Below are 22,786 nucleotides of genomic sequence, written 5' to 3'. Positions count from 1 at the left end.
TTAGCGTCTTGCAGTGGCTCCATTATATCGCTATGTATATAATGGTATTCCAAAATCCCTGCAGCGGCCCCAAGAAGCCAATAGCCAGCTGGAGCGGGACATGTACCACTCCAACGTGGATGGTCGAGTATGCTCGGTGCGCACTTAGGGGAATCCATGTGATGAGAATAACGGTGAAGAAAAGAAAGGCGGCCTTTGTGTACCTCCATATTGCATTATTCGGGTCGTTCTTGAGGATTTGCGAAGGGTGTAGCATCGATTGGCGCGACGCCGCGGTGCCTGTCTGTGGCGGCAGAACAATGTGCTGTACCTGGATAGACGATTTCAACTCTGAAGTATCCATGGCCCTAATTGCCTCTGCTGAGGTGTGATGGTTGACGCCTCTTAGCTGGTATATCTCGACCTGGCCCATTGCACTGAACGTGACGGGGTCCTTGTAAAGAACAGTCTCGGGTTGATCTAGCGATGCAAGTCTAGAGATGGATCTCCGAACCTTGCGTACTTCTTGGTGTGTTTTGTATATAGTACGGCCAGCTCGAATGTATATTCCTAGAGTACATGCAATAGCGACCCTACTGGCTATTAGCCACGTCCACATTTTGTCCTATTAATGGAGACTCACCAGGCAGGTCCAAAGACAGCAGCGAAAGTTATCCAAGACTTTTTTGGGACCAGTCCGCACCATAGAAAAGTGTTTCCGTAGATTCGCTGGCCACCGCTTCTAATAAAAAGGAGCGTAAATGAAGGCACAAAGGGAATTCCATAGCAGAGACCAATGTAGAAACGCTCTATCTTTCTTAATCTAGAAGATTCAAATCCATGATAAAGAACAAGATAGACATTGATAGCCATTGCTAGGGCCCAGAGGATGTCGGCGGTGAACATTCTATATCACGTTGTTAGCCAAGACTGCGTGGATAGATATCGGGTAGTAAGTCTGGGAGATTTGAAATGTAACATACGTTTGAATCATACACGCCTGTAGCTGACATTTAACAACGTTCGGTGTGTGGATAAATATGTTGCCTATTCCAAGGCAGATGCTTCCTATTGCATTTCCAAAGGAAGCATTGAATACTATTCTGTTAATGGGGTTTAAGCGGAATGATTTGTAGCAACTAAAGGTAGTGATAATAAAGAGGCATCCTAGAAACGAGAGCATTGAGCTTGTTCTTGGAAGGATCTTCATGAGCACGAACTCATAGGCTGTAAATCTATTTGCAATATTACCTGCCATATTGTGGGTATTTCGCCTTGGCAATAAATTGGTAGACTTGATAGAATAAAAGATGTTGCCACTATACCGAGGATCGAGGATAAAGAATCCATGCAGTAAAAAATATTCAATTTGGGACAGAAAACAACTGATATATCAGTACATATAAAGTCTTTCCTGTTGGCATCACTCATCTCGATCCGCGTCCTCTAACATAGTAAACAATCAAGGTGTGAGATCCTGATCCCTGGCTTATTCAATTAGACCCGTCTACCGCAAGTCTGAATCAAGTCTATAACAAAACAACCCGCGATATAAAACGCCAAGCGTAAAGCCGTCTAATACCCCCAGAAAACGGTCCCCATGGCTTAGTACCCTTGCGCCACCTGATGTGTCGAACGAGCGCTGGAATTTCCAGGCTTTTGGAAGACATGTAGAAAGATTATGCATGAAGGCTGATGAACAATGTCACGAGTCGTGGCAAAATGCGAGCAATGGTCTGACCATGCAGTCGGGCTTCTAGAAGAATTTCCCCTTGCAAGACTATATTGGGTGTGCTGCCCGAGCGTTTCTTCTTGATCGCATCTTATTCACAGAAATATTAAACAAACAGCTAACATGTTGATATCAAGCCAAATTCACAAGGGTCCAAACACGCTCCTTTGCAACAAAGTAATTGCCATCTAAGCCTTTAGTATTGTCACTAAGGCAGCTAGCGACAACCTTGGAAATCTGATGATGAATTCCAACATCCGATCACCTGCGGGGATACTTGAATGGAAACTGTGTCCGTGTTTGGCTCGAATCGGCCACCGGGTTGTGCTTCTACACGTTTGATGAAACTTAAATTACACGATATCACTGAAGCGAGAGCATATCGTCGTCATATTTTGCAATGTGCTTCAGTAACTAATTTTGTAACCAGCGCTTCAGTGTGTGTCCTACCACATTGTGCGGCCACCTTGCGGCGGGTAGCCTCAGCACTGCAGCCTTTTCCTCTGTCAAACACCATTTCAGAAAATGATATACCGCATTTCTCTAAGAGTGTACAGACTATCCCCGATGTCTCCGATATCGTCTCGTCCCATTTCTGCAGCCCACTCCAATCTCAGGGAGGTGTCTCCAAGTCTATCAAGCAAAACTTTTCCGTAGGTACTCCCAATTCTTGGGACTTTTGTAACAGATACATTCGCCGTATTCCATGATGACCGATCCAAACAACATCCTGCCCGCAGACTCTACCAGAGGCAGCCGTCCTGTAAGCCGGCGGCGACGCAGCAATCGCGGCGCAAGCCCCTGATAGAATATCTCCCTGCCGGTAACCGTGCGTCGAACTTGAATAGGCAACACTATCTGTCAACAGTTTTTGCGAGTTCGAATGCATTTTGGTTCCCTATGTCGTGAGACAGTAGGCATGGCCCGTAAGCCACGATAAGTGTGTAGCATCAAAGTGGATGCGCAAGTCGATTGATCTATTGATCAACGGTCGTGGAGAATTTCACCAAAGATAAGCTTCCATAGCATTTGATTTGCCGTTTGACGGTCAGCGCGGCGTCTTTTGACCTCTCCAGTACCAGTAGGACCTTGACGTCCCCGAATGATACACCAAGTTTCATCGTGTAGCCTTGCTTTTTCGGTTTAAAAACAACATGAACTTTGACTCCCCACGCGATAGGCACCGCAAACTTTACACGCCTCTTTTGATTTGTCGTTCCAGGTAGCGTCAGTTGCTTTGAAGTTACGAACAGCGTCCGTATAATCGCATTCAACAGTATGGATATGGTCCAGATGAGGGATACCAGCTTCAGATAGGGTTGAATGGGAGCGCAAACTTGCGAAACAAAATCACGAGACAGTTGATACGTGTGTACAGCTGCTAGTAGGACCCATTGTAATGATTGGAACGTCACGGCGGCAACGTCAACTTCACAGCCAGGCTGCACGCAGCGGTCGATAGACACAGAGGTAATCATTTTTGTATCATTTTGCTGTTACTTCTACAGAAAGAACTCCAAGAGTAGAGTTCTGCAACATCATTCTCAACGTCTAACAGCTGCTTATATGTGGAGCAGCGTTGATGCCATCTCTGTTGCCCTACGGAGTAAACGCCTAAAGGACGAAACCCAACACCTCTGTTTGTTGTTCTCGCCCGTTCTATCGCTCAGACTTGGTCTATGCGTGACAGAGCGGTCAACGTCCCGTTGTGGTAAGCTATTAGGTATGAGGTGGCGGAATTGATGCTGGCTGGCTGGAGGTGCTCGCCAACAGAAAGCACGGGCAATAAGCCCCGACGTTTCCAGAATAGACGAATGGCCCATGCTGTGCCTAGACGTACATGGATTTTAAAATAAGGTCAAACCACCAGATACTGATACACGGCTACATTTCGGTGAGTTATAGCACACAATATATTTATTATTTGTGGCAACCAAACCCCCACGACGCCACTGGATGTTGTCCGGGAATACTAGCCAGCACTTCCTCTCCCTTCATGCCGGCATATCAAGCGTTTTAAAAACATCTAGCTCATCTGTCGCCAGCTACCGACATACTTCTCCCAACGGCGTTGGACAACCGTTGTCGCTGCCTAGACGAGTGGCCAGGGCGACCATCCATCACAGCTTGCCCCATGAAACCAGCCTCGATTTCGGCCCGTCTGACTGTTGTACCACGTTATCGGGTCCAGAACGCTTGTTGGCACGAACACAACAACCACTAAGAACAAAGATTCCCTCCGGTGGAAGAAGAAAGTTTGCGTCCGGCGGGACGCAAGACGTCACGGACCTCACCGGCTCTCGCTATCATAGGGCACGTCAGGCTAAGCATCCCGTTTTTCTGTACGCCAAGCCTGTCAAGTATTTGCATTTTGATATAACAACGTGGCAAGGGACTTTTTGAACGCCACACTAGTTACACCAGATGTGCTTTTTTGAGTCTCTTGCGGTTCGCCGCTTTGACGGCCCAACTACCAAGTTTCAGCCAACCGATTTGTGCACATGTACAAGGGCGACAGCATCGCACGCATATAGCGAGGTCAGATGTCACCCAGCGCTTGAATACGGCGGCTGCTACCTTACCTTTTAGGAAATCATGAGCCCAAGCCTTGTTGGCTCAACAATCTTTACCCGCCAATGAGCCATGGTGTATTGGAGCCGGCTCTCGGCTTTCCTAATTATAACTGATGTCGTAAACTCAGCCGCACTTCGTGGGACCCGGGGCGGCCAACCCCTATTCTATGATATAGGAGATTCCATGAAACTGTATCAGCAACCGAATGGTCTCGCTCAAGGCGAGGCGGTCCTCACCCGGCGGGGAACGGGGATAGTCGCCCGCGAAGGGTGCTGAGAAGAAACCTGGCTGACTCCCCGGCAAGTTCAGATGGCGAAAGCACAGAATTGACCGTTGGGCTAACTCCGCGTCGGGTGAGCAAACTTACTCATGGAATAAATGACTTGGCGTATTGTACGGAGTAACGGGGCCCAGGAAACGTCCCATCGCCTGCAACACTGACCATCACTAAACACGACGCATTCAGTAATTCTCTCCCTTGGCTTTGCCCGCGGCAAACTTAAAGTGGCATGCTTCAATTTAAAGAAATCTGACTACTCGAGAACCCTTGGTCTCTCAAACACAGGTCATATTTGTGGGTACGAGGAGTACCTTAGCAAACTGCTCCAACACAGGTAAATATCTGCCTCTTGCTATGTTGTTGCTTCTCTTGGCAAGAACTCCACCGCTTCACACGCAAGTCGATGCGTAGCCTCGAGAAATTGCAATGAAATCTACTACAATTGGGCTCTCACAACGAAGCTACTACAAAGCTTGATGAAGTATGATTGGCTGACCAAGCAACATACGTCTAATCAAGCCTGGCTGTATTCTCACAAGCCTCAATGCCCAAGTGACTGTCACCACCAAGTTCTGATGTACTTCAACCCTTCGAACTCATTACAACCAAGGCTTTCCGTATCTGTTTCTATCATACACGTCACAACATCCTTCAATGACAGCTCCCAGTGTGTCCATGTCCAACCACCTGTGGCTTCCTAAACACATCCACAACTCGAGGCAAAGCCAACAACGCACAAGTCAACGCCACATGCAACATATTATCCCTCGTCAAGCCCTTGCGACGAAATCTATCCACGATAAGAACCAGGGTCACAGCCAAGAAGATGGGTCGCAGTCGATGAATAGCCGACACTGATGCAGATCCAATCGTGAAGATGTCCAGCAACGCCTTCACACAGTTAGTCCCTGGAGAATAGAGATACAGCTTATACGACCGATTACTTACGGGGAGCCAGCAGCAAGAGCCATGTAGAAGCGCGGATATAAAGGGTGCGAGGTAGTGGTTCTGAAGGGACCAAGACTTTGAGGCAGAGTCCTCTGAGCTCTTCTGCTCCGGCTTGGGGCTAGCCTGCGATTCGGAGTGGCAACAGGATGACATGCTGAATTGAAGTAAATGGTTTGGACTGGGTTGTGTTTGTGTTTCTCTTCAAATGATAGTTCTTGTTGTTGCCGGGCAGACTGGCGAACTCAAGGGATAGTTATATTGTTGCTTCGACGTTGAAACGTCGCCACGTGTCTCCGCCAACTTGTTTCACCGTGGATGCGCGCTTTGTGCGGCTTGGCGCCCTTTGAGGCGTTTTAGCTGCTTTTGTTAGCGTCATTCATGGTCTGGGGCATCATCGACGACCGTCTCAAAGACTGAGGTACTACACGTCAACGGCAGATGTTGGTAATACCATCTCAATTAAATTATTTGATTAGTCTCAAATTTCGCATGTATCTTTCCCTCATTTTACTTGGATTTTGGCGCAAATAAATGAAAGCCAACGCCCATGCCTGCTGCGACCACCAACATTACCCACCCGTTGTATGTCATAAAGAAGGACCTGGTCTCGTCAGCTTCAACTCAACCATATCATAGAAAGGTACAGTTCACATTATGAAGAGCGCGTAGAGTTTCTGAGTCGCAAGAATCATAGAATTAATGACTCTGTCGCGTCGGTGGCTGAGCCAGCCACCTGGTCTTGTTTGCGGTAAACCACCGTGACTTGATGCGTTGAGTCTCATTCGTTGTCGACGTCGGATGGTCTGGCTGATGAATTCGTAACCAAGACAGATAACGAAAATAAAAAAGAGCGAGAGAATAAAACCCGACGTAGATTGAGCTTTCCAAACTGGAAATATGATACAAAGCCTTGTGGCATCCCACGTCAAATGCATCTGTCACCTTTTGAGTTGAGGTTGAAGCTTAGGGTAGCAACGCAACTAACATTCATTTTGCAATCCGCGTTCACTGCCTGCCCATGTTTGTCCATGACGTCGAAAAGACTTGTCGGTACTGTTCACAAAAGTCGTTCTCTTTGCTTTTCATGAATGAGATATATTTGCTAGCGACGGAAGTTGTTCCTCTTGAGAAGCTCTAGGTGGCAATGTAATACTGGCTCCATGCGAATTCCGCACAAATCGCGCAACATGGTTGTACGCCACCTACCATGTGCATCGTCATGCTACAACTGACACGCGAAATGATTCCGCCAAAGAACTAGTTTGGGGGCCCGATAAACATTGCGCAGATAACTGTTGGGTATTTACGTCGTTGCCGACAAATCTGGTATACACATACCTAACGCCTAGCATCCAAAGCCAGCACATGACATGCCACATTCGCAAAATACCCATCTGGCAAGTCCCAAATACTCCCGAGAGCGAAACTCTGACGCTGGCCGATCCTTTTTAGAAACCCCGTAGCCATCACTCTATCGCTTTCTTCAGACCCCCATAATGACGCGATCTTCAGTTGCGGTACCATCATGACAGGACCCAAATTACTGGTAGGCCCCTTGTCGGTAACTTTCCTGACAAACTTGTATGCTCGCAGGATTTCTTGGGTGTGCATAAGCAGACGATCAGCATCACCTGCTCCGCCATCGCCCGTCAACGCAAGGAGACGGTACACAATGATATATGCGGAGTGGTAGAGCGACAGCAGCGCCGCTTCGGGCATGCTGGAAAACGGAAAAGACGGAGGAGCGTCGTTACGGGGCGGTGGTTGAGCTGGTGATGAGGCCGATGATGAGGTGGACGATGTATCCGCGGAGTTGTCTCCAGCGTCTTCAGCGCTTGGAGGTGGCATCAATTGCTGTTCCCAATTGATGAGCTTTTGCCTCGTGTTTCTCACTGAGGTTCTCAGCGCTGATTCCAGTTGAATCCTGTTGGCATGGTCATTTGCGTGTATAAAGTTATTAGCGATCGCTGAACTCGACTGGACGTCAAACAGAATCGTAACGATTTGGTCAAATATGTTGGCGGGGTGAATCTCAAAGGGTATGGATGTCCATTCGGGAGACGCAAAACCAGGCAGCTTGCTTTCGTACATGGTGGCGATAAACTACAACACATTGGCGTCAGAATATTGGTCGCAGCAGAAGTACAGTTGCCAATGCACTTACCGACTGGAACCGTAAATGGCAAAATATTCTATGCATGAATCCTTCTCGGCAAGTCTGCGGTCCCGCCGCTTCTAACAGAGTTGACGCGCCGTTGATGTGATTAATCCAAGCACCTTCAACAGTTCCAGCCCAGGTCTCAAAGTGGATCAGCATCACGGCTGAGCACACGTTGGATTCGGTAGCTGTAAGTGTCGGCTGAGACAGTGCGCCCTGCAAGCCCATCAACGCTCTCGCGTACCACTTGTATGCCTCCGTCTGTATCGACTTATCACGAGTCCATGTCCCGTAGCTTAGCATGGAAGCTGACCGAATGGACGTCTTGGTAAGCGCATTGCCAGGTGATGTGATGTATTGCGGTAGCCATGCTAACCAGTTGGCATTGACTGACACCGGGAATCGGACTCCATTCAGTTGGCCGAACGATTCCACAAAATGGGACACAAACAGTTGGTCAAATGCTGTTGCTCTGCAGGACCTCATGTCAGACATGTGTGGCATGTGCACGAAAGCGTTTCTCGTCTGGATGGACCCGGGGACCGGGGAATTCGTGCGAGTGTCTGCTGGTGTTGAGGTCAAGGTTTCTTGCGACGATGCCTCTCCCGACTGAACGTGCACGAAGAATGCTCCTGTTCGGGGGCCAGGGCACTGAAGGCCTCTGCTTGTGCATTTCTCACATTGCGGAAACGTTTCATCGCACTGTATGGTCAATATCGTCTCACAACGGCGTCGTGAGCAGAGTCATCTGGTCCTCTCACCTTCACCTTTCGACGTCGACAGTTGGCACATCCTCTGCTTCTGCCAGCAACATTGACCATGTCGTCACATGTACTGGATATTATGGTACCGGGAATGGCTAGGAGGGAATCCTATTTCGCCGATCGCCAGAGTTTTTGCGTGGTGATAGCATCGCGAATCGCCTGGTGCTGGGAAGTGACAAGCGTGATTCAATAGTTGATGCCTGGTTGATCTCGTCAGCCATTTCATCAGCCTCCGAAGTTCATCCGTGATTCGTATCGTGTGCGCCTGTCCGTGTCATCTTTTTGACAACACCAAATTGAGTGCAAATGTGTTTCTCATGGAATAAAGTCCTCGAAATAGCATGTGCATGAATACCTCAAATAATGGATTGTCCTAGAGTTTGGTGAGCCGTCATGTGCGGATTGGATTGCGTTTACACATCCAATACTCCACGTATGCAGGCACACAAAACCCTGGTATTCCTCTACAGGCTCGCAGTCCACGTCATGCGGCGACGTTGCAGTTTTACTGACGGACTGCATCATTTAAGGCTGAACCTGACAAGGCGAGTCAAGTTGACTCATGGCAGGCAAAGATGGTGCGCCCATTCTCAGGTTCATAGCAAAAAGTCTTGGCGACTGGAGATGCCGCGACAAATCGACATTTGTGGATCTTCAAGAAACACCAGTTGACACTTTTACCCGATTTGGTTAGATTTGCGATCGGTTCCCAGCCGTCGAAATGAATGAGACTTCGCAGGCCGAATTGTCCCTTTGCCGAACTCGTCTTGTTTTTCAGGGCAGGTTTCATCAGCTATATAATGGAATATGGTCCGACAAGATCATAACCCTCTTTAGATTATTCAGGTAAATTTGTTCTCACATTTACTAGCTGCCGAACCAAGAAGCCCTTAGCATACGACGTTCAATCCGACGAGCAAATGCCCAAGCATATCCTCATCATCGGTGGAGGCACAGGCGGCCTTGCCTTGGCTCATGCACTAAAAAAATCGAAAGCAGACATCACGCTTGCTGTTTACGAGCGTTATCGTACTCGCACCGATGGCCTTTTTGGCTATCGTGTGGGCATATCACCTGAAGGCTCGAGATGCCTCGCCGCCTGCATCCCAGATGATTTGTTCCAAATATTTGCCAGCACAACTGCCATTCCGCCAGATAACTTCACTATGATCACTGAGCAATACCAAGAGCTTCTCAGTATTGAGGGATTCAGCAGGGTATCCGATGATGGTGTTGGCGCGGAACGGTCTGTCAGTCGCATGACTCTACGACAGGTTCTTCTTACAGGACTAGAAGACGTTGTCCAGTTCGATAAGCAACTAACGCATTATACTTCCAACGAAGATGGTACAGTTACTGCTTTATTTAAGGATGGGAGTAGCGCTACAGGCGATCTGTTGGTTGGGGCCGAAGGAACAAACTCCCCAACTCGACGACAATATCTGCCTCACGCCGTGCTCAAGGACTCGGGGCTGTATGGAATTACAGCCAAGGTTGCACTGAACGAAGAAACCAAGAGTCTCCTACCTCCAAAGGCACTCAGAGGTGTAACTATGATCAATGCTCCGCTGGGAGATAGCTGCATCATCCACTGCATGGAGTTCCCGTGGGATCACGACGGCAATCTCAAGAACAACATTGGGGGCAATGACGAACAGCTCCTTAAGCAGTGGCCAGGCTCCAACTTTGACAACACAAGAGATTACATCCTTTTAGGATTTGGAGCACACGAGCAATCTCTCCCAGACAACATCATGTCCCTGGATGGCCCAACGCTGCACAAGTTGCTCAAGGAGCGCACCACTTCATGGCACCCAAACCTCCAGAAGTTGGTGGAAATGTCGGACCCAACTACCAGTTTCCCTATCAACATCCGTACCACAGAGCGCTTACGGCCATGGACGAGCACCAATGTCACCCTGATTGGTGATGCCATTCATACCATGACTCCAGGACTTGGTGTTGGTGCTAATACTGCGTTGCTTGATGCCAAGATCCTTGCGCATAATCTGGTACAAGTTGCTAATGGGAAGATGGATATTGTAGGTGCGGTTGCTGATTATGAAAAGAACATGCATTCGTATGCTTGGGATAGAGTTGAAAAGTCACTGGAGAGGTTTAATAAAGACGATGCGGTGTATAAACCAGGTATTAGGGGGTCATTTGCCTTGATGATGATGCGTGGTGGTATGAGGCTGGTGAACAATCTGCCGCCTTTGAAGAGAAAGATGGCGGCTGAAATAGAAAAGGATCGAGGAAAGATTGACATTCGAGCGAATGCTAACTAGAAGTATCATTTTAATGTTTCCGAAATACTAGATTGTGCCATAGTCATAATTATTATAGATCAAATATGTATACCCTGCGGTAAGAAACTCTTAGACCTCATCTTCACTCCAATACAATTTGCACAAATAATCTAAGACCCAGAGCAGTAACATGAATGCATTCCCAATCTCTCAAGATACCAGAAGCCAAGTGACTCCTACCACGGTAATATCCTACCGCCGACTTGCAAAAAACGCCCAACATGACTATCCTTCTTCCCATCCACAATGTCAACAATGCCTGCAGCACTTACAGACGAACTCACAGCCCCAGTTTCCTCCCTCCTCCCTCTATCTCCCTCTCCCGTCAAATTCGTAATCGCATACCCAGGACAATATGCCCAAACCTTCGCCCCCCACACCTTGTAATTTGCATACATGCACGCCGTGGCCATGTTGAGCGCCGCCTTTGACATTCTGTACGCGTCTGAATTAATGCCGTATGTCGGATCATTCGGGTCTAGTCGGCCATTGATAGAACCCAGTCCAGATGACACATTGATGATTCGAGGATCCGCTGATTGCTGAAGAAGCGGCGCCAAAGCTTCCGTGAGTACCAGGTGACCAACAGAATTGGTGTTCATCGTATCCAGGATTTCAGACCGTCGATCTGGAAAGTTACGCATCACTATTCCCGCATTATTGACCAGGACGTCAATGACACCGAAATCCGCGGTGAGCTTTTCCACCGCCTGGCTGATGCTTTGGTCGTCTGTGATGTCTACCTCGAGTAGGCTGAGGGTTCCCGCGTGGCCTAGTATATGAAGCTGCTGTAGGACTCTGGCGGCACGCTCATAATTGCGACATCCCATGATGACATGGTTTCCGGGGGAGGCGGCCAGCGCCGCTGTCAGGTCATAGCCGATCCCAGAGTTTGCGCCTGCGATGTGTCAGAAGTAAGGGTACGAATGTGGCCCTCAGGGTGCTACGTGAACTTCTCATATGAGATGGTAGCATTCAACATACCAGTGATGAGAATAACTCTTTGCGGCGTGATGCCGTTCGCCGCACCGCTCCGGTCCGTCGCCATGACATTCGGCGATCTGGGTCCGTTTGGCTATGCGTCGTTGGAGTAAGGATGCGATATCTGCAGTCAGCAGAGTCAACTGAGTTGACATGCGCGTCGCCGGTCGAGACGCTTTCAGACTGTGGCGTTGTAACTCATGCCTTATATTGGTGTGCATCCTCAACCAAAGTTTCCGGGATGACAATATAGTGGAGACTATACCCTTGGTTTTCGTGGAGAAAAGTGTTTGAGTTATTATGTCGTTGAGCTGCAGATTTAAAGTTCTTACTAGTCCATCGACTCCATCCACAACAGGTGGTGGGCCTAGACTTTTCCATTATCAAGCCTCGGTCAGGTCATATTGAAGCTCGTAAAGTACTAGAATTGGCACCAGATTATGTTGCTAATCATTTCAGCCGATAACTGTTGCGTGTGGTCCATGTTGAGTTATCTGGTGCAACTGCTCGTTTAATCTTGATGGGCTAGGTTATCAACCTTCACCATGACTTGCAACTCCCTCGAAGTCACCCCTGCACGCCAATTCCGGAGCTCTTCCTCCGAGGGCAAATACACATAACTTTGGACGATACAGTAACGCAGAAGGGTATATTGAAACGCTATACAAAGCACACAGCATTTCCTACTCTACCGCTGCTTCCGACCTCTCATACAATGTCAGTATACTAATCAGCACACCCGTATTAAACTTCTCCCCATAGTTCACATTTATTTGCAATATTCCCCTCCTCCCAAAAACCCTGTCAAACGTAAAAATAGCCCAAACGTCTTCCGGTCTACTCTCTTCAACGAGTTTCCAACCACGATGTCCTCTATGACCACGTGGCCCAGTGACCGGCTCACTACCACCCTCTGCTGTAACAGTCGTTGTTCTCTTCCACACCAAAGACAATCTATCGTTGGATCGACTTGGTGATGGGCTGTCGCTGGTTCTTTGGAGAGTCATTCCCCAGCGATGCTCAGAACCCTTGATATTTGAGCGCGTAAAGTCTTCCCATTCTACGGCGTCCATATCAGCAGTACTGCCAAAGCCGATTTTGAAGCTTTGCGAGAATTGTAAAATGTGCGCTAGCGCTATTGATGGTGCGCGTTTGTCCTGGCCGGCGTGGAGGACTAAATCTGGTGTAGAGCTTTTTGTGAAACGAACGACATTGCAGTAGAAAAGATTTTGTTTGCTGTCGTGGGCTGTGATGTCGAAGTGGTATGAGAGGGCTGGCCGGTAGATGTCATACCGGATTGGCAGGGGAGTTGTCATTGCTGGAGTTGGTGTTGCTTGATATCTGTCCTGTTGACTCTGAAGTGTGAGAAACTTGAAACTTGATGATAACGATACTGCCGACAACTAACGAACCAGCCAGGTTCTTTTATAGTCAATTAATTGAACTGCACAATCTCATTCAAGTCTGACCTAAACATTGATCAACGTGCCTGGTTCCAGAATGAGTTTGGAAACTCATCAATGGGCTCAGCCACAGCCGGCCCCTCCGCGTTGGACCCGCGTTCGGTTTTGTTGCTTTGTACGAGGAATACGGGAAGGTCAACAACTGCTTCCATTGCGGCTGAGTGAAGGTTCCCCTTCAGCCCACCAGCTGCTCATTACAGGGAGTCCCTACAGAATGGAGACTGAACAACCCTTTTGAACCGCCACTCAAATTCCCAGGTTAGCCTTTGAGTGGAGAAAGTTGAAGCAGCGGAAATGTGATGGATGTCCCCGAAAGAGGCGCTGGGAGGTTTCAGCGCACTAACAGACGAAGGTAGGTTCAGATAAGATGGATTAAGCAGTAATCAGAGGGATCACAAGTTAAGGCTAAGGTTAAGGTCAATCCCAAGACGAATTGGGACCATTTGCGAGAAACGCAGTATCTTTAATTAAGACATTTGTGGACAAGATTCTCCCCCTGAGCAGGCTTCCTCAGTTACTGATCCCTCATCACCGCAAATGGAACTCTGTAACCAAGAATTCTACAGCTGTATTGATGTGATTTTGTGCAAAGAGATATGCACATGCCGAAACTTACGGAGCAGCGACATCAACCTACTTATCCACGAGTTACAAGTGGCAAATAAACTGTACAAGAATTTGCTACATATGCACATATCTAATCATCAACAAGCATATTATATTCTAGTAGCTAGCCTTCCCTACCATTTCCACTTTGCTCCTCGATGTAGACGGTAATCGCCTGACGTGATAGCTCGGCACATCCCATACAGGCCACCAATAGGCCACATTTCAGCAACTTTTTGAGTCCAATGCTTTCCCTCTTTCCGAACGGGCTTAACCTTGTCGTATACACTCGGAAGACTAGTCGCATGATACTTTAATCTCAAAGATTCATACCACGCTCGATCGTAGACATCCCAGAACTCCCGTTCCGTGTAGAACGTATGTGCATAGAGCCATTTGCGCCCGCCCAACTCACTCAACGTTTTCTCAACAGCGCGATTCTTTGTAATAAATTCGTCAGCGTCTGACGGACCCCAGCCGTAAATGCCAATATTCAGCATCGGCTCGGAAAGAGATCCCGAATTGGTGCCCAAGTCTACCCCATGAAGAACGGGATGGAAAGAAGGCACACGGGCTGGGGCAAGAGGACAAAGCCAAATCGGCCAAATGTTCAGCTCTGCGCTTATAAAGTCTATCATCTTCTCAGCATTCCTATAGACGACCGCTACGTCCTGAACGACAAACTGCGAAGAGACTCCAGTGCAATGTAGAGCGTGATACAGGGTGCGGGTGTGAGAAAAGTCGTCGAGTAGCCAGCGGAAGAAGCTGTTGAAAGGAATATACTTGAAATAAGTGTAGCCTTGTTCGCCGACCCAGAAAGCGCCACGATCATATCTGAATAGGTATTCGGCGAGCGGGATGTATTCCTCAATCACGGACCCGGGTGCAATGCTATTCGTCTGTTCCTGAACATGCATGTAAAACCACGGATCGGCAGCGTCACTAAATGTTTGCACCTCTGCATCCGCTGGTAGATTATTTGTTAATTGTCCGGAAATAACGACGGCATGCTGCTTGGAAAATAGCATGCTATCCAGGTAGTCCACATCTGGGTCGTCTTTCGTCCGTTGGATGCTCTCAAGAGCCTCTGAGACACTATTGAGGCGAGTGTATCTTGTATAGACGAACTGCTTCGCCTCTACGAGACGTAGCTTCATGAGCGTTACAATACCTAGTGTGCCCAAAGCGCCACCCGCAGCTCTGAATAAGTCCTCTCTTTCGTCCCTTGACGCCCGGACAATATCTCCATTCCCCAAAATGATTTCGGCTTCAATGACCGTCTCGTTGAAGAATCCATAGCGAAATGTGCTGCTTTCCCCAGAAGTACCGGAAAATCCGCCACCTGCTGTGATGCCGGGGAACTCCATAACCACTGGAGGAACAAGATTATGACGAAGTGTTGTCTCTACCAACCGATCCATGGGTACGTTAGGCTCGACAAGGGCTCATTGTTCCTCCTGATTGATGTAAAGAACATGGGAAAGGGTGCTGATGTCGAGAACGTTGGTTGAATCGCGTGTCCGTGTACTATTACTAGAGCCGTGAAATATGCGATACGGCTCGCCTCGACCTGCATAATCTCGGACTCTAGCGGCCACGCCTTGAACAATGGCGTTGTGGTGTTTTAGGGCGGTACCAAAACACCCAGTGTCAGAGTGTAAGCTTTTCTCGTTTTGTTGATGGTCTATTTCGATATTGGCAAATGACTGTAGTGTCGGCTTTGGTATTTGGGGGACAGGGGAGTTTGAAGCGCCGTATTTGCAGTCGCTTTCGACGGAAGTACTTGCTCTTTGGGAATACATTTTGGGTCCGATGAGTGTCTGTGCAATGCGACAAATTTTGAGCATATGCAAATACACCTTTGAGAGCTATTCTCCATATAGCGGCTCTAAGACGTTATATACTAGTTATATGTTTGTCCCAACGCGTCGGAAACAGGCTCACCGTAACTACACCAATGCATTATTCGGGTGCCCATGTCGCGATAGTGTGACGTCTCCAACTCGCACCGCATTGCGACCGAGAGTGTCGTATACTGTTTCACTACATTCGTATCTTCTCCTGATTCACCGCCCATTCCGAGAGACTTTCCCATGATTCATGCAAGTTGCGGTGTATTTTATGAGATTTTCCAAGCTGAATTTAGGGATTATCTGCTGTGTCTTAAACAACAGTTGTGGCGTAATGTGGCAGCATCATTTGATGACCTACCATGGCGTGTATTTGACTCCATGATACTGCATATAAAGCGGGACAATTTTGTGATGGGCCGAGAAGAAAGAATTTGCGATCCGAGCGTGCGGTCACGGGTAACACCCGTGATTGATCATGGATCTTCACAAGGAGATCTGGAACGAACCAATGATAGCGGATTTGACAGCAGTCTCTTGATGTCCTCTCTCAATGTCCTGCAGGGTTAGCCTAAGTTCAAATGAAGATAGAAAAAGCCGGGCCCCATAGAGTGGCACTTTGGCCGGGCATGGCCGTCCCAAAACCGAGATGTGGAATGTCAAATCGCATTCGATTAAGTGGCGAGCAAGGACGCTAACAGAAATGCTCTGGATTATTCTCCTATCACTCCAAGCAGCGTACATTTGTTATACCTCTGTTTCGAAGAATTTTCTGGGCTCTACATCTGTAAGCTTCAATGCGCACTTAGGAGCTAGCAACAGTAATCTGAACTTTAGTCGCTCGAACCTCACTTTATTCCAGTTTGCAGGCATGGACATCACGCTAATTATAAAAGCCTTTTGGGCATCCCGTATACCAAAATTTCATCACGACAGCGTCGTCTCTAATTCTCTATGTTGGTCCATTGTCGCCATGTACTAGAATGCATATGTGTTGGTTCCCCATCCAAGCAACCTAGTCGCGGGAAAACTAGAAAGTATCTGCGTATAGGGTACTGTGGAAAAAAGTCTATTCTACGCCATTCAGTATTATGTACAGTCCTACGTATTTGCGTTCACCATCATGGTGGTATTGTTTATACTAGCTACCGAAATGATTGCCGCTCAATAGATGGGTTATCTATCAGTACCAGAGCAAAGTCACGATGTTGATACGGGGAAAGCTGAGTTGGATATCGAACTTGAGGAGAGAATAGGTAAACAAGGGCCGAGAGACATGGTTCTATGAGTCCTACAATCATGATACCATGAGCTGGTGAAGCCCTCAACGGAGGAGCGGGGCTGTGTGTTTAGTTGATGATGAATCATTCTGCCTTCGTCTCCTTATTTGCGAAAAGATGCTTCAATACAACCTATGTATTACAGTATTAGAGTGTACTTTAAAAGACGAAATTTAGAAATGTCTCTATAATATATGGTAGCACATGACCTATCATTGGAAGAGTAAAACAACTGAAGTTGGGCAGCTGTGTTCGATGGACAAGATGTTTAGCACACGAAGATTAAGACGTGAGGCCGACATCAATTAGTTACATATCAGATTCTACTAATGCTCTGTAGTATGACCAACAATATCCCTCCAATGTTTAAATCAGACTCGGTTCCGTCCCTGCTAGGAGTCCTTGCACGACACTCATTCATGACAATAGCCCGCACAGGCCGCTGATGTTATTATTACTTTCTGACCGAACACAGCGTGACACTGCGAGTGCAAACTGAGGACCAACAGTCCATAATAAGTGACATGATGCTGTACTGGCCACTATGTGGTCCATTGTGTTGGCTGATTACTCTCACTTCTCAGGTCAGAGACCTGCACGCTGTTATGTTCTTTTGTTTTTCACTTCTATTTAATAGAGATAATCTCCTCGTTTTGTCATCATCTCCTCACAACATGCTAACTGACGATTTTTCTCTGTTAAGTCTCACAACATCAGAATACTCCAAAAAAGGAATATCTCTATCCGGAAGTTCCCTGTGAAAATGGCTCATAAATCGGCTCTAATTCTTGCTTTATCTTGTCTCTTCCGAGAATCACTCGCCGTCCCAACCAACATTACTGGCCTTGGCTCCGAACTCACTCCGGACGCTTCTGGAGAGACATACTTCACAGCAGAGGGCTACTCCAAAACGGATTGCACCGGGAACAAGTTCTGGACGTATGAAGTTTCTTTTGGAAGCTCCTTGGCATGCTTGAGGGAGAAGGAGGAGATTGGTTCGGTTTGGATTCGCAACTACGGGACCTGTCGAGATGGAAAAGTAAGGGTCCAGCAATATAAAAAACCTTTTTGCCTAATGTACGACCAGTTGAGCGAGCAGTTTACCTCACGAGGTAAATGCCTGCGCATGGACAAAGACGGCCGGGGCGCCCATTCTATTCATATATCGTGCAACAGATAGGGCTATCATGCACTTGGCGAGTTTGCATGAAAAAAATGGCTTCTGAGCTATCAAGTTTGTTCTGAGGCGGTAATTATGGCGTGGGATTTTGCGTGGAAAATTCGAAGAATTTGTACTAGGTGCTCTGTGCTCATTGCAGCGTTGGGCCATCTGAACTAATTTGATATCTTCGGCTCGGACAATTTAGACCCGCGCTTTTTTTGGACCTTTCTTTTATAATGCCGACCAAATCAACATACAGCCTACAGTCCATTCTCTGTGCCAGTTTTGAGGCGATATGTACCTTTGGCATCAATATTTAATCTGTTTCAGAGTTAAATGCCTAATCATCTTAATAGATTTTGTTCTCGTGACTTGTGCTGTCTTTCATGATTCCTTTATACAGGGGTTGGCATCCGTTGGGCTTCCAAATACGAAGCCTGTCACCGCTTTAGTGCGGACATTGTTATTAATCCCGGTCTTGTTTCACCTCCTTCTCGCGCTGATGACCGTTTTGTCTCATACACCTATCGGCTAGGTTTTACTTCAGCTGGCCTAATACTCCGGGACAGCAACGGTAAGTTTTTGCGGCAACTGGTGACGCATGCTTGAATGCCGCTCCCTTTAGTCTGGGGGATGTCAACCTTCTTGATTTTTTTCCAGTGTCGGCGCCACAGAGTTAGCATCGATTTTTTTTTGTTTACGTGTTGACCCTAATAAGATGACAAAAACAGACATTGAGCAGCATCGTGTTGCTGGCAGCCACTTCCTGAACAGCACTATCCACAACATCTCTTGGCGCGATTTGACAGTGACCACCAAAGGATCCAACAATGAAGGAACAAAGGCCATCATAAGCAATGTTGAGGGAGTTGTGGAAGCTGGTCCGTTTTGTTCTCCTATGCTAACTATATATACACTGACATCTTCCAAGGCGAATGTTGTGCAATCATGGGACCGTCGGGTTCTGGAAAGACGACACTTTTGAACGTGCTTTCCAAGCGACCAATGCATGGTGTTGTCATCAAAGGCAAAGTGTCCGTCAACGGTCAAGAAACCTCGGACGCCGTGTTCCGATGTGTCACTTCCCTAGTAGAAGACCATGATACTTTCACGGCGTCTTTGACTGCTAGGGAGACGCTGGAATTTGCTTCTAGACTCGCGATTAGACGGTGAGTAGCCATGCATACAAACAAAGACACTTACTCACACCAGCCACCAGCCACCAGAAGGAAGAGCTTCATGGGCGTATCGATACACTTGTCCAGGCTTTTGGGCTTGCTGACCAAGCAGACGCTTTTATTGGTAGAGTACTTTCCAACGGCCAGAGACGACGCCTGGCAGTTGCCAGACGACTTGTCACAGGTCCGAAGGTCCTCTTTCTTGATGAACCGACAAGCGGACTGGATTCCGTTGCTAGCTTTTATGTTATTAGCTACCTGCGTAAGATTGCGAAGCTGAACAATCTCATTATCATCTGCTCTATTCATCAACCCTCTACTTCTACGTTTGACCTGTTCGACAAACTACTCCTTCTGTCTCGGGGCAAGACGCATTACTTTGGCCCAACAGCAGAGGTAGTTGAGTATTATCAGAATGTAGGGGTCACAATCCCTCAAAGAGCCAATCCCGCCGAGTTCATACTCGAGTTACTTAATATCGACTTTTCTGACGCACCACCAAGATCATCCCAAAGCATTACGAAGTTACAATCTCTCTGGAGGCTTTCGTCATGCCGCCAAAGAATACTCGAGAGTATCTTGACTTGTGAAAGAGCAACAGGTGATGTAATTGTTGAATCAGCAAGCCGGCCCAGCTTAGCCAGCCACGTTGTCACACTAATTCACCGCAACTTCCTCAAAGCATACCGGGATGCTATGGCGTACAATCTCCGCCTCCTTATGTATACCGGTTTGGGGTTATTAATGGGCACCATCTGGCTACGGCTTGATCGCAGTCAAGACTCCATTCAACTGCTGGTTAATGCACTGATTGTGAGCTGTGGATTCATGGCGTTCATGGCGGTGACGTACGTCCCTGCCTTTATTGAGGATTATCGGCAGTACCTCCAGGAGCATCGGAACGGATTATATGGTGCCACGGCATTTCACTTATCGAACTTTCTCGTTGGCATACCGCACCTCTTTCTCTTCTCGACGATGTTTTCAGTAGTCTTCTACTGGCTTTCCAACTGCCAACCCTCGGCAACGGCATTCTTCACATGGGTGATGTGGCTGTTTTTTGACTTGCTAGCTGCTGAAGCCGTTGTCGTTCTAGCGGTAACCATTGTCCCAAATTTCGTTGGGTCATTGGTATCAGCCGCGCTCATCAATGTTTTGATGTTTGGGACTGCGGGAACGCTGGTTCCTCCCGGTAGGCTGAATGCGTTTTACAAGTACGGGCTGTATTATTGGAACTTTCAGGCGTACATATTCCAGGGCATGATGGTCACGCAATTTGACCACCAGACATATGATTGTGGCAGCAACTGTGCATGCAGGTATACCCCCATGTCTACCGATCAGTGTCAAATTGACGGTGGGCAGGTGTTGCATGAGTTTGGAATCGAAACGGGAGTTGAAGGTCGGAATATTGTGATTGTGATTGCGATTATACTCGGTTACCGCGTTGCATCTTGGGCTGCGCTTAGATTCAAGCAGTGAGAAGTTACTACAAGGCAGATACATTGCTTCATGGCACCCCGTCATCTGAATAATACCGGCTTTTGCTATGATCGCGACGTTAACGTAAGGCACTTCAAATTTGCGTTCATCATGACCTGAATCGGCCGTTGTTGCTCGGAATAATGCTCTTTATTGCTCCGTGGTGACACTTTAAGTATGCAGCCACATGTACGCATCAGAAGGTGTAAACTCAGTACCCAATGATACATGCACAGCATGACTGGAAGTTCTTTGCGCTCGCGCTGGCCGGTTGTGCGCTGCTCACTTTACGCTAGGCACACACCACAAGAACCACAACTTTGGGAGAAAAGATTGAGGTCCTTCATCGAAATGAATCATCGTAGCTTTGTTTCGTGTGGCGCGTTTTTTATTTGGTATCTAGGAACAGACTATATCTCCAAAGTATTTGACATTGTGAATGCGTATACATGTCCGCCTGAAGCAACTTCTCAACCCATGGGGTACTTCAGAACACGCCAGGAATCATCCGCCACTTAACAAGGCGACAATACTCGTCCCAAGTCTCCCCATATTTCTCTCTACATCTTGCTTCATCACGGAAACAGCGATGTATAACTGTTCCTGTCACTATGATTGCCTCAGTAAATGGAAAGAGATGATCCGTCCCGCATATGAAGCAGGATGCCCAAGTGTATATCAAGCTTGACATGTAGTTGGCATGGCGCACATAACCCCACCAGCCTGCTTTTTGTTAGACAAAGACCTGTGTTCATATTATTTTAAGGGAATTACCTGAGCAAAGTAGCACTGTACAGTGGGTTTTGCCGTCTGTAGTACGATACTTTGCCTCGAGTACTTTGACCTTTTTGCCCCATATGCGGCACCGGCCACCTGTGCGACGAGACAAGTTTTTCTGATCGTTTGCGGTGTGATTTAAAAACCATCCTATGGCAAAGCATCCAGACGCAAGAATTGCACTAAAGCTGGACAATTCCGTAGGGTGAATGGCCAAGTACTGCGTTTGTAGTGTCCACAGGTGTGGCATCATGGCGGCGAAGCCATAGATGCTGTAGAACGAAAACCGCTCATGGGCTCCGTCAAGTGTTTCAAAGAATCTATAGCCAGTCAGCCAATGAATAACTGGAACTCCAGGCACTACTTACAGGTCTTCGTAGATGAAATATTCGACTACGATGATCACTCGAAAGACCACCGCTAGGACCATGGAATTGGTCACGATGCCAAACTGGTGGTACTGATACACCGCAAATGAGAAATCACTGTAAAGTCAACTCTATGAACCACATATTGGAATTGGTGGCAAACCATACATCAATGTCCACGCTAAGATTCCGCCGGTCCGGCTAGCGTTGAAATGCTTCCAGTCAAACAGCTGGCCTGTCCGTGGATGTAATTCTCCTCCATTGAAAAGATCATACCAGAAGTTACCTGAGTTTGGTGTTAACTGGGACACGTCATCACGGCGTTTGACTTACCAGTTATCAGCGTATCACCTTTGTTGTCCGGAGATGTACGTGCTTTGATGAAAAACACTGCAATCAGAGCAAAACAATATAAATTGGCCGTCGCCCAAAGAGCGGCCCAATTCTTCGCAATAAACGCTGGATCCATAAACCCGTAATACGATACCAGAGTAAATCCAGCCACAGTTAATAGCCAGGCACGAAAGCCGTTGAGTTTGTAGACCAGCCGTCGGCCCCCCGGTGTCCGTGGTGCGAGGTGGTCAGGTCCAGGTAACCATGCATACAGAATAGCTTGCAATAACACCCAGCCGGAATAAGTAGCGATGGATTGACCTGTTACAAAGGGTAGACGAGATGTGATAAATTCAAACTTTCCATGAAGTATAGCTGCGATGGTGGAGGATAACGATGCCTCAAAATCCTGATAAGCAACCAGGTAAAGCCAAAGGAGTAAAGGGCTTGTAGTAATTAAGACAAAGCTGATGAGTTCATTGCAAACCGAAGCAGCCCGTGATGTTATCTTTGGCTCATACATCTCATTCAGTCACAGATGCTATTTGCCCTTGCGAAGTAT

The 22,786-nt window shown here is 47.6% G+C and overlaps 8 protein-coding genes across 8 annotated transcripts; 2 read left to right on the top strand and 6 right to left on the bottom strand.

Moving 5' to 3' along the window:
• Window positions 1-22: 22 nt before the first annotated feature.
• VFPPC_08674 (G-protein coupled receptor) lies at window positions 23-1,237 on the bottom strand (the record flags this gene model as incomplete). The annotated part of the gene is made up of 3 exons (XM_018287344.1): window positions 23-572; window positions 623-886; window positions 963-1,237. The coding sequence occupies 3 exons, from the start codon at window positions 1,235-1,237 to the stop codon at window positions 23-25; spliced, it is 1,089 nt and encodes a 362-aa protein (XP_018144326.1).
• A 5,614-nt stretch (window positions 1,238-6,851) lies between these two features.
• Window positions 6,852-8,492, bottom strand: VFPPC_08672 (Zn(2)-C6 fungal-type DNA-binding domain-containing protein; the record flags this gene model as incomplete). Its single annotated transcript, XM_018287342.1, has 3 exons — window positions 6,852-7,616; window positions 7,678-8,373; window positions 8,433-8,492. The coding sequence occupies 3 exons, from the start codon at window positions 8,490-8,492 to the stop codon at window positions 6,852-6,854; spliced, it is 1,521 nt and encodes a 506-aa protein (XP_018144324.1).
• Window positions 8,493-9,355: 863 nt separating this feature from the next.
• On the top strand, window positions 9,356-10,723 carry VFPPC_08670 (FAD-dependent monooxygenase; the record flags this gene model as incomplete). Its single annotated transcript, XM_018287341.1, has 1 exon — window positions 9,356-10,723. One exon carries the CDS (start codon window positions 9,356-9,358, stop codon window positions 10,721-10,723), a length of 1,368 nt encoding a protein of 455 aa, XP_018144323.1.
• A 197-nt stretch (window positions 10,724-10,920) lies between these two features.
• Window positions 10,921-11,792, bottom strand: VFPPC_17798 (short chain dehydrogenase; the record flags this gene model as incomplete). The annotated part of the gene is made up of 2 exons (XM_018293883.2): window positions 10,921-11,642; window positions 11,729-11,792. 2 exons carry the CDS (start codon window positions 11,790-11,792, stop codon window positions 10,921-10,923), a joined length of 786 nt encoding a protein of 261 aa, XP_018144322.2.
• A 616-nt stretch (window positions 11,793-12,408) lies between these two features.
• VFPPC_17799 (C6 zinc finger domain protein) lies at window positions 12,409-13,340 on the bottom strand (the record flags this gene model as incomplete). The annotated part of the gene is made up of 2 exons (XM_022429480.1): window positions 12,409-13,128; window positions 13,215-13,340. The coding sequence occupies 2 exons, from the start codon at window positions 13,338-13,340 to the stop codon at window positions 12,409-12,411; spliced, it is 846 nt and encodes a 281-aa protein (XP_022285466.1).
• A 588-nt stretch (window positions 13,341-13,928) lies between these two features.
• On the bottom strand, window positions 13,929-15,215 carry VFPPC_08669 (galactose-1-phosphate uridylyltransferase; the record flags this gene model as incomplete). Its single annotated transcript, XM_018287340.1, has 1 exon — window positions 13,929-15,215. One exon carries the CDS (start codon window positions 15,213-15,215, stop codon window positions 13,929-13,931), a length of 1,287 nt encoding a protein of 428 aa, XP_018144321.1.
• A 24-nt stretch (window positions 15,216-15,239) lies between these two features.
• On the bottom strand, window positions 15,240-15,641 carry VFPPC_17800 (hypothetical protein; the record flags this gene model as incomplete). The annotated part of the gene is made up of 1 exon (XM_022429481.1): window positions 15,240-15,641. The coding sequence occupies one exon, from the start codon at window positions 15,639-15,641 to the stop codon at window positions 15,240-15,242; it is 402 nt and encodes a 133-aa protein (XP_022285465.1).
• Window positions 15,642-19,034: 3,393 nt separating this feature from the next.
• VFPPC_08667 (ABC transporter) lies at window positions 19,035-20,746 on the top strand (the record flags this gene model as incomplete). The annotated part of the gene is made up of 2 exons (XM_018287339.2): window positions 19,035-19,255; window positions 19,306-20,746. The coding sequence occupies 2 exons, from the start codon at window positions 19,035-19,037 to the stop codon at window positions 20,744-20,746; spliced, it is 1,662 nt and encodes a 553-aa protein (XP_018144320.2).
• Window positions 20,747-22,786: the final 2,040 nt, after the last annotated feature.

Source organism: Pochonia chlamydosporia, chromosome 4 (assembly GCF_001653235.2).
Source record: "Pochonia chlamydosporia 170 chromosome 4, whole genome shotgun sequence".
NCBI lineage: Eukaryota > Fungi > Ascomycota > Sordariomycetes > Hypocreales > Clavicipitaceae > Pochonia > Pochonia chlamydosporia.
Note: the sequence above shows the minus strand (reverse complement) of the source record. Positions and strands in the feature narration are given on the sequence as shown.